The 11404-nt window shown below is 40.2% G+C and overlaps 1 protein-coding gene across 1 annotated transcript in view; it reads right to left on the bottom strand.

Moving 5' to 3' along the window:
- LOC128617820 (ectonucleotide pyrophosphatase/phosphodiesterase family member 2) overlaps positions 1-10850 on the bottom strand; it is a 29422-nt gene extending 18572 nt beyond the window's left edge. The window contains exons 1-9 of the mRNA XM_053640984.1: positions 10727-10850; positions 4195-4303; positions 3900-4046; positions 3649-3774; positions 3367-3427; positions 1931-2028; positions 780-859; positions 544-663; positions 283-338 (exon numbers count right to left, since the gene is read on the bottom strand). Of these exons, the coding sequence (XP_053496959.1) occupies positions 283-338; positions 544-663; positions 780-859; positions 1931-2028; positions 3367-3427; positions 3649-3774; positions 3900-4046; positions 4195-4303; positions 10727-10744 (815 nt within the window). The 5' untranslated portion in view covers positions 10745-10850. The remainder of the gene's footprint in view (positions 1-282; positions 339-543; positions 664-779; positions 860-1930; positions 2029-3366; positions 3428-3648; positions 3775-3899; positions 4047-4194; positions 4304-10726) is intronic.
- Positions 10851-11404: the final 554 nt, after the last annotated feature.

Genomic DNA, 11404 nt, shown 5'->3' with positions numbered 1-11404 from the left:
AAGTCACTGAGATCAGACATTTTTCCCCTCATAATGATGTTTCATGTGAACATTAACTGAAGATCTTGACCTGTATCGGCACACATGACACAGCTGTAAAGGTGTTCCTAATAAAATGGACGGCGTGTGTATGTGGTACTTTTACATAAGGCTCCACGTAAAATCACACTGATGAGGCAGACCCCTTAACCATCCAAAGGACCCTTTAGGAAAATCTTATTTCTCAGAGATTATAAACCCCAGTATAGTTAAACTGGTTATACTGCACGTCGATTTGCTCACCACGGCCAGAAGAACGTAGCTGCTTTCACCCCCTGCTTCTCTGCCGTGATCCAGATCTGCCGGGAGAATGAATCCAGAAAATAAATAAATAAAACGCATGAAGCTGTGATCACTATTCGAATACATATAAAAATGTCTTCTGTGCTGTACTATTTTAATCCACTCATAATATTCAGCCAAACTTATGCTCTAAACCAGTAGGCACATTTCAATTCTGATGATGATCTATACATTGATCAAGGAGGAGGAGACTGAACTCACGGGTTGCCCACCCCACCAGCGAGGATTGAGCTTCTCTCGCCCACGCAGATTGAAGTTCGCGTCAAACACTGGGTCGTACATGGAGTTACACACAATGCCGTGAGACTCCGGGTACAGCCCCTGCACCGAGACACACCCAAACCTCAATACTCAATCTTTTACGGATATGTTTATGAGAATCTTTAAGGGAGGAAAAAAAAAAAAATCAATAAAACAGGTTCAACATGAGCGTTTACCGTGGCGAGTGTGTAGAGGTTGGGAAACGTCTTCGAAGGGTACACCGGTCTCATATGAGGAGAGCGTGTCCCACACGTTCCTATCAAAAAGCCGAAACCATCAAATAAACCAAGCGTGAAAACATTCCAATAAATGTGACAAATGAAAAATGACCAGGTTAAAAATATGCAGATCATTTAAAATCCTTCACTATCAAGCCAACATTAATGTTGCCGATGAACTCATAATCGTATCACGTGGAAGGAATTACAGCAGTTACTGACTACAGAAATGTATTCATGTGAAAAATGAGAGAAAATCATACTCCTACTGTTTCAATAAATATTCTAACAGTTAAAAATATTAGAAAATCAAATTTCTAACGTATATGTTGTGTAATGCTTCTCCAACCGGAAGTTCCTTAATGTACTGAAAGAAAAACATGATATTGGGATGTCTGATTATCCTAAAGCGTCATATTCAGAGTCACAGCAGTATTCAGATCTCGGATGTAACTAAGGAATTAAATACTATAATAATGTGAATACATTACGGATCTAAGGAATGCCGTTTGAGGTCAATATTAAACAGGATACTATTACTAAATTCAAATCCACTGCGTATTAAATGAAGACGCTTCTCATCTTGTGGAATTCATTTATCATGGATTAAATTCAAACAAGCTGGGAGTGCTAGGTCAGCTTATCCTTTAACCTGTGCTTCTTCGGTCCGCATTTTCTAGCCTCCGATTTGTTCTGTGTTTAAAGACAGTATCGGGAAAAAGCTCATCTAAGACACGTGTACACAACCAAATCTGGTATCTTCATAGCTTTAAACTATTCACAGGTCATTTGAATAATCTGAATAGAGAAAATCACCTTAAGCACTTTAACCCGAGTCTGAATACTAGGAACTGTCCCCGCGTTAAATGTCGGTGCAAGCTCATGAATTAAGTCTTGTATTTTCACACACTGTAAATCTGAATTTTCTGTCGTCCAGGCGGAACATTTCAGGAGAAAGGAGGTACGAAAGTACAAGACATTTAACATTGAAGTGTAGTGTATGTCGGATTGCGGCTGTTTCCGCTACAACCACTTCAAGAAGAACATCTAACAGTTATGTTCTTCCGAATTCTTCATTCCTGACTCAGATGTCTGACGATGGTTCATACTCAGTTTATGGATGTTGGGAATGACAGATTTTCCTTTCTTAATGTAGGAGGCGCGGAATCCGTCCAGAGAGATGATGAAGAGAGGAGGACGCACAAATCTGCACAGAGAAAATACGACAGTTACGAGTCAGAGAACTGACCGTTTACCGCGCTGGTATTGTGTTAGAAATGATATTACAGTCCCCACTGAAAGCATTGGAACCGCAAGGCCAAATCTATTACTGCTTTTGTCTAAAACCTTCCACTTCCCCCCCCCACCTAAAGAAATCCTTTGTCGAGTTGGCGCTGTGTTTAGGATCGTTGTCTTGCTGCGTGATGAAGTTCCTCCCAATTAGACTGGATGCATTTCTCAGTAAATTGGAAGACAAGTTGTTTCTGTAGACCTCTGAATGCATTGTGCTGCTACCATCATCAGTAAAGATTAGTGAGACTGTTCCAGAAGCATCCATGTGGAGCAGTGGTGGATTGGTGGTTGATGCTCTGGGTTACTGATCAGAAGGTCGGGGGTTCAAGCCCCAGAACTACCAAGCTGCCACTGTTGAGCCCTTGAGCAAGGCCCTTAACCCTCTCTGCTCCAGATCTACATATGATCAATAAAGACTCATTATCATGCAAGCCCAAGCCATGACACTACCTCCACCATGCTTCACAGATGAGCTTATACGTTTTACATCACGAACAGATCCTTTCCTTCTCCACACTTTGGCCTTTGAGGTTCATCTTGGTTCCAGAACTTATGTGGCTCATCTCCGTATTTCCTTGCGAATTCCAATCTGGCTTTTCGATTCTTACTGCCCATGAGTGCTTTGTATCTTGTGGTATGGCCTTTAAATTTCTCCACTTGACATCTTCAAACTGTGGATTGTGATACCTTCACGCCTGCCCTTTTGTGTTGGGGTTTTTCTTCACAGCTCTCACACCTTTCTGTCATCAGAAACCATGTCATCGTGCTTGTTGTTCCATGTTTGGTTGTTTGTACACCAGTCAGTTCTGTTCATAAAGGTATACGTGAATGAATGAGATTCCCTGCCGAAACACTCTTGGCACTGGATGAGCATTTGCAACATCTAATATGAACCCAACAGCCTTCCACAGATTTCACACTTGCCCTTCGGTGGGATCCTTGTACACCATATCAGATCCCAAAGTGAATTTCAATCCGAAGTAAATCTTACTGCGGGTTCAAACGTAATCTACTGACGTACGTTGACGCCATTGTGTATTTTGAAAGCTTTAGATAGAAACGCTTCAAACTGAACACACGGTTAGTTAAACAAAATGCACAACACACACAACTCGTACATGTAAAAGGCGCAATCCTGTTGCACTGTATTTATGGGTGTTATCCGGTTTGCGTTGTTGTTTTTACAACCACAAACCTTTAGTACATCAAGGACAACGAGGTTTTTTTAAGTCGGGAAAATTCTGCCACTCACCCTGCAGGACATACAGGGGTATTAATCTCCTCACAGTCTCCGTCCAGCCACTGACTCCCACCTGCAAACCACACACACACAATGTTCTAGAATGTATTTAGACATGTAGCTCGTGACAGTGTGTGTGTGTCCTCTCAGCCTGTCTTAATCTAGCTCTCATCTAATTCTCATACATCTCTACCATAAGGAACAATTTAAAGTCTTGAATAAGTCGGCCAATTGAAATTGCCTCTTTCCCAAGTTTGTGTGTGTGTGTGTGTGTGTGTGTGTCTTTTGTCTGACCTTTGCAGAGAGCATTATAGTTGGTGCAACAATCTCCTTTCTCCAAACAGTCCTCTGAACACTGACATGCATAGTCCTCATTTCGGCTCTCTCCACACCGCTCCGCAGTACACTCAAAACCTCCAGCTAGCCACACACACACACACACACACACACACATTACATTATGCATGTTACCATAATGATTCTGCGCCTAAGTTGTTTTTTGTGCATGTCTTTAAGTTCGTGAGAATATTTATGTTTGTACTCACCGGTTTTGAGGCACTGCTTATCAAAGTCTGCGCAGCAGCTATAGTACGTTTTACACAGATTATCACACCTGCACCCAGGAGGCTCCGCCTCTACCAGCTCAAAGCACCGCCCTTTACAAGACCCAGCTGTGCTTTCCCATACAGATACTGACACACACACACACACACACACACACACACACACACACACACACACACACACACACACACAGAGATGTTAGAATAGGGTTAAGCATTATTGACTTTCTCTCATAATTAGGATGGAAGGAAATGTGTACAGCTCTGCAAGTCTCACTTTTAGGGTGTACGGGAATCTCCTCCTTTTCTTCTGTCGGCTGAGCAGCCTGGAATACGTAGCCCACACACACACGGGGGCCAAGCACTAGCAGGAATACACAAACAACCTGGAGAGAGTAGCAGACATCAATGTACGTACAAACACACACACACACACACACACACACACACACACACACACAGTGTAAGCTGCAGTTTACTATATTCACAATCATTCTGCAATATGAACATTTATTCACTTACACAACCTGTACTGTTACCTGTGCAATAATCCTTTTATCACTATCTGTATATAAACGAGGTGTTACTCATCTGTATGTACTCATATTTGTATTCATCTGTACATACATTGAGGTGTTCATAGTGTACATATTACCATTATGGTTATTTTTATACACACACGTTTTTTTTTTTCCTTTTATTCGATTCCTATTTAATGTGTATTCTTTCTTATTTGGTGTGCGACCACTAAAGTTTCGATCTTATCTTATCTGTATCTTACTAGTGCTGCAATTTAAGCCCTCTTTACTCTTGTCCTATTTACACATCATTAGCAATAAACGATTTTGTAAAGGATCTTCAAGGAATCAGTTCACCTCAGAGTGTGACCGTATGACAGACTTTCAGTGAGAGCACCACAACGCAGAGCGGTCACAAAGAGTTTCTACGCCCCGACGATATTTACTTAACACTCGAAGCCAGAAACTGTTAATGCTACATCACAGGACGTTACAGGGCAGCTGGGTACGCCGGGTATATAGCGAAAGGCCATCCTTCATTCCCACGAGGAAAATCACAGTTATCCTCGCTCAGACTCCACGTATATCTGCAGCATCATCAGGATATAAACCTATCGATGATGAGGTGAAAAACCTAGTCGAGAATCTCTTTAAACCGAATGGCTTGGAAACAGCAGTACCAAAAGGCTGCCATTGTTGGGACTGTAATTACGGTTACATCTCATAGGGTGTTATCTTGCTATGCTATTGCTTTTAATCAAACACTTCTCACATTAGTATCAAATCAAATCAAATCAAATGTGACCGTCACCCTCATTCCCTTGAATTTGTAACCGCGATCACATATTTATAGATCTAAATATAAGAAAATAACGGACACCCAAATTCATAGCTGGCCGTATTGACCACGGGCATGGTGTAATATAAACCTTTAGTCTTAACTAGATGTCCTGATCAACTTTCTGCCAAAAAAAAAAAGGGGGGGGGGGGGGAAAAAATCATTTTTCCCAACTTATTAAGCAATAAACTGACAGTTCAGCATAGTTTAAAAACATAAAACTGTTCTTGAGTAATCGAGCATAATCTAATCTCATCCAATCTAATCTAATCCAACCTGTAACTAAGTGAAAACATTCATACGTTCATTAAACAAACAGACAAGCACACACTGAATAATAGTGAACTATCTTGATCAGAGGTGCTTCACTCTGGTTATTTCCTCACACACACACACACACACACACACACACACACACACACACACACACACGATTCGTCTTTTCCGTTAATGAGGTTAATGAAGTTCAGCAGGTGTTGGAGATATCTGAAGACATGTAAGACTATACTTGGACACCGCTAACAGATCTAGAGTAAGGTTCACAGTGGTCAGGCTGCCCCTCGAGTCCCTCACTGCCCCCTCACTAATCATGAAGCATGTCATAGTTTACCACATCATCAATATATGTCAAAAGACATCAATAAATCTCAAATCACGGGAAGCTTTCAGGCCAGGTTGTAATACTGCCCTGAGATACCTATACATATTAAATATTTAGGGGGCCAAGCACTGAAGGTGTGTAGGCACCCAACTGTATGTGTAATTGTAAATTATATGTTTTCTTTTACTTCTTCTTGTTCTTCTTATTATTATTATTAGTAGTAGTAGTAGTAGTAGTAGTAGTAGTAGTAGTATATTTTGACATGACAGTCTATGGTAGCGCATAGAACGCTTCATATGTTGATGTTTTTTTTAACGAAATCCGGTATAGTGATACAGGACAGCAATTTTATTGTACACCCCTCACGTGCTCTAGCACCACCAACATGGCAAATTTGCCCATACAGTACTACACTTGCAATAATAACTCTGCAACACAACTCAGTAGAGGCGTGATTTTACTCTCCTCAGATTCTCTAGGTCATGCCAAGTTCAGAGTATACCATGATGTTAATATCTGCCATAATGAACTTTCTGCCACGATTTTCCCCCCCCCCAAAAAAAAATTTCACGTCATCGACTACAAACTTTATCCAATCATCACTCAATTTGAATCACGACATCCGAAGACCAATCCAAACAAAACTCGACTCTTGGATTTTTCAGAACATGTGTCTGCAACAGTAGCTATGTTTCTATCATGCGCATCAAAAAAAAAAAAAGTATCATTTTTTTTAATTCGATAAGAAGATATGCGCATAAACTACGATGGAAACACATTTACCAAATAAATTCCTCGATGCGAATCAAAAAAAAAAAGTCATGTGACTTTGCCTCAACAAATCATGTGATTGGGTAATTACCTCAGAAAAGTAAAACTGATGGAGAGCGAGATGCAGCAGTTTCGCCGGAAGTGACGATTCTGTTGTCTTGGACACATGGGATGGAAACGCTGCTTTATTGGCAAATGTTTTAACCGATAGTCAAAATGTTTACATAAGTTAAATTCGCAACTTGAATGGAAACATAGCTAATGAGATTTATTCAGAACTAACTTCATATATGAGTGAAAGACCTGGACATAAGGGATTCCAAGACGTTTTATTTAAATTCACCTCTAGAGGCACTAAATTTTATTATTATTATTTTTTAATTATTAAAACCACTCATAACTTTTGACCCCCCTCAACATCAAATCATGATTCTGCTGTCTGCTGATTCACTGAAAAGTGCCAAGTGTTCTTGATGTAATGAATTGGTGATTTTCCAAACAGGAAGTCGGCCATGTTTTAACCGAAACTGTCATCACAGAATTTGGATCAAAGCATCATGGGACTAACAACACTATGTTCTTGGATTTTTGATATCCGGGACATTTCGTTGCATATTGCACAATCTAATCTGAGAGAGGATGTGAGGGCATGTCTCAACAAAAAAAACACTTTTACACATTGATATCAAACTTGCCATGTGACATGACCTGATGTTAAGTTCATGTGCGTCTTGGGAGGGCTACTGAAAACAAGACGTCGTGCAATATCCGCTGTTTTTGTAGAGGCGCATCTCAAAAAAAAAAAAAAAAAAAAAGTGAAAATCGTGGGAAAAGTTCGTTTTTTCCCGTAATTGAAGTAAAAAAAGCGGAACTTTCATATATTCTGACATTCATTACGCATAAAGCGAAATATTTCAAGCCTTTTTTTTTTGTCTGTTTTGTTTTGTTTTAATCTCGATGATTACGGCTTACGGCTCATGGAAATCAAAAATCCAGTATCTCAAAATATTCGAATAAAGTTTTGAGATGCACCTCTATATGCTGCACATATCATACTGGGTAAAAAAATATTTATCTGGCAACAGTGTGAAATTGCTGAGCTCAGACAGACAGTGTGTGTAGAGAAAGAAAACTGCTTACAGTACAGTACGGATGAGGCAGCGTGATGGATGTATTACGTAAATCCTGCACCTTAGCAAAAAAAAAAAAAAGAAGAACATTTCTGGTTATGAGATTATTAGAAAAACACCTGACCCTATCAGATTCTTATAGTAATGTAGGTAGAGTTCCAGGACGCTTTGCTCGGTTAGATATGCATGCACAGCGGCTGAAACAACACAGAAAAGTTTGGGTGATTTAAGCCAAAGACCACAGATTATTTACACAACCGCTGGCCGATTCAAATCAGTGTTTAAAGGTCATCTCGTCCATCTATTTCTGTTAAATGTGTTTCTCTCCATTCAAGTAAATAAGAGCCTGGTTTTGTATGACTGAATAGATCGGGCCAGGAGTGTCGCCAAGATGTCCTTCAAACGGACAGACTTTGGCTCAGATTTATCGTTTAAAAATCTGAATAAACGTCTAAGTCTGATCTGAGGCCTCTAAAGTTCACTCGTACGGAAATAACAGCTTTGGGTGCGATATGGAAGCCTGGCTGATTTGTGCTCCCATGCAGATCAGACCATGAATTCGGGATAGCGACAACGGAAAGAAAAATGCTGCTCCTACGGCAAGAAATTGATTCTCCGTGTCACGGCCTGACGATCTGTATGCTGAGTTTTATGGAGCACAATCCAAAAATCGGAGCAGACAAACGGGTAAAAGGTCAAACACTCGGTCAGGTTTCAATGTCCAAACAAACAGCGCTAATCCAAAAGTGGAGTCAAATAAGCATACACCGAAAGAAAAGGAACGAAAAAGCTGACTGAATTGACTTAATTCAAATTGGTTCCACGTGATCGACGCGAGTTACATTAAGACTGTCTGATTTCGTACCTCCAGCATGATTTGATCGTGTATTTTCAATACAGCGAGTACAATCAGACTCCGAGCTCTCACCCACACTGAGGATCGAACTCGGGTCACTGACGGACTGCGACAGCCACGTCACTGCTGCGCAGTGAATATGTAAGTACTGAATATATAAGTAAGTACCACTGGGGCAGTGGTAGCTCCATGGTTAAGATGTTGGACCACTGATCAGAAGAGTTGAAATCCCAGCACTGCCAAGTTGTCACTGTTGGGCCCCTGAGCAAGGCCCTCAACCATCAACTGCTCAGATATATGTATGAGATTAATATAAGTCACTCTGGATAAGGGCATCTGCCAAATGCCATAAAATGTAAAAGCTTCCATCAATCCATCCATTTTCTGTACCACTTATCCCAGACAGGGTCACAGGGAGCCTGAGCCTACCCCAGGACTCAGGGCAATGCCAGTCAACCTGCAAGCATGTCCTTGAACTGGGGGAGGAAACTAGAGTACCTGGAGGAAACCCCAAAAGCATGGGGAGAACACGCAAACTCCATGCACGCAGTGCGGAAGCAGAACCCCAAACCGCAAAGGTGCGAGGCAAATGTGCTAACCACTAAGCCACCATGCCCTCTTATAGTAAGTTTATGTTATAATATTTTTTATACGTTTTAATATTAGTACAAGCGTGATCAGATAGGACATCATGGTAGCTAATCGTAGCCATATTTACTCACCTATTTACATTTAAATAGCATTATACAGTACATGCTTGCGCTTAGCCCAACTTGCACAGCTGATGGGTGAAAAAAAAAAAAAAACATCCTGGTACTATGGAAACTGTTTTACTGAACTGCAGTTTTAGATTTACTACACGGAAGAACTTAATTTTTCCATCTCACCGTACTGTCGATTGATATACTGGTATCTTGTGTGATATTATTCATTTTTACTCTTTGAACTGCTGAAAATCACCAAATAAAGGGTTACGTCTACTCAGATGTAATTAACCGGGAAGGAAATATTAGACGTAAAAACCAGGAGGAAATCAATTAGCAAAAATGAAAAGATGACGGTGTAAACTGCTTGAGATTAAATTGAATTCCTAGAAGTAAACCGCTGGGAAAATTAGAGATTTAAATACAGAAGAAGAAAAAAAAAAAACCTGCATGCATTTTATTTTATTTTATTTTTAGTTATTTTCCTTTTTTTTATGATAATTTTAACAGCATCTATTTTTTTATTTTCTAAATCTTTGTGGCTTACTACAAGGATGATTTGTTGTAGTTTATATAGCTACCGTAATATTTTCGTCATCCATTATTATAAAAATGTAAATATTGCAACTGAAAATTTAAAAATTAAAATAAAAAAAAAAGGAGAAGAAGAAAAAGAAAAAGATTAAATAGGCGTACTGTATTTATTTATTTATTTATTTATTTATTTTACCACTTATATCATGCCCAAGATAGTGCTATAAGGATATAAAGTATAGGCCTATTATAACAGCTATAGTAAAAAATAAAGAATGCACACAAACATTTTCCCTTTTCTAATTTAAAAGGTTTTTGTTCAGAGATGATTTGTTGCGTATATTGGAATATTTCTGAACCGAGCCCTTATTATAAAAATGCAAAATATTGCTGCAAGAATCTTCTTTTTAAAATAAATAAATAAATAAATAAATAAATAAATAAATTTATTTTTTTTTTTTTTTTTTTTTTGGTGTTGTGTGGTTATAAACTATATAATTATCACTTATAGTAAGTTGTTTGTTTGTTTTTAAATGTGTGGAAATCTTGTTTGTGAAGCGTCTTGCGAAATCTCTGCGGACTCTCACAGTGCAAAAGTCAGATCTCAGGTCTGATCGTCAGAGCTACATCAGATGCGTGATGTCCTATTAAACAGCGAGGCAAAAACAGTGACTGAAATCAGTACTCTATTATAGCGCTTATGATCAGGGCTTCGTCCTAAACCGCATCCAAGCGCACAGAACAGTTAGTGAACGCTGCACAACGCCACGGACATTGACCTAAACCGCACAGTGTGATTAGACGCCGGAGATTGGACACTAATAACCGATATCTAGCATTCAATCGTCTTACCGTACCAGCTTTCCGTGCAACATTGTTCCGCCGTGTCTGTGCTGCAGTAAAGTCCGCGAGGCTTTACCGAGGTTCCGATGACCGGACACGCACCGGGGGCGCGCTGGCGTGTTGTTTACCCTCACCCACGTGCGCCCTTCTCCGCCAGCCAATGCGCGCGCAGTAACGATCGCGCGTGCTGGTGCCGCACTGAGACGCCGCGAGTTGTATAAACACGTGTCAGCGTTTAACTATGCAGGATGGATCGGGACAGAATTCACCTTTGACGAGCTCTCTGTCTGTGCTTATGTTTTGATTGATGTATAAGAAATAGACTATTTAACACTGGTCTGTTTTGATACTGAAGCTGGTTATTATTACTTAATAATAATAATAATAATAATAATAATAATAATAATAATAATAATAATTCCGGAGTGCACGGTGGGTTAGCGGTTTGCATGCTGGCCTCACACCTCTGGGGTTGGGGGTTCGATTCCTGCCTCCACCCTGTGTGTACGGAGTTCGCATGTTGTGCTTCAGGGTTTTCCTCTGGTACTTCGGTTTCCTCCCGCTTTCCAAAAATATGCATTGTAGGATGATTGGAATTTCCAAATTGTCCGTAGTGTGCGAATGTGTGTACGATTGTGCCCTGTGATAGGTTGGGACCCCGTCCAGGGTGTCCCCCGCCCCGTTCCCTGAGT

The sequence above is a fragment of the Ictalurus furcatus genome, chromosome 14, assembly GCF_023375685.1.
Source record: "Ictalurus furcatus strain D&B chromosome 14, Billie_1.0, whole genome shotgun sequence".
Lineage (NCBI taxonomy): Eukaryota > Metazoa > Chordata > Actinopteri > Siluriformes > Ictaluridae > Ictalurus > Ictalurus furcatus.
The sequence above is the reverse complement of the archived record's forward strand: the minus strand, read 5'-3'. Positions and strand labels throughout refer to the sequence as shown.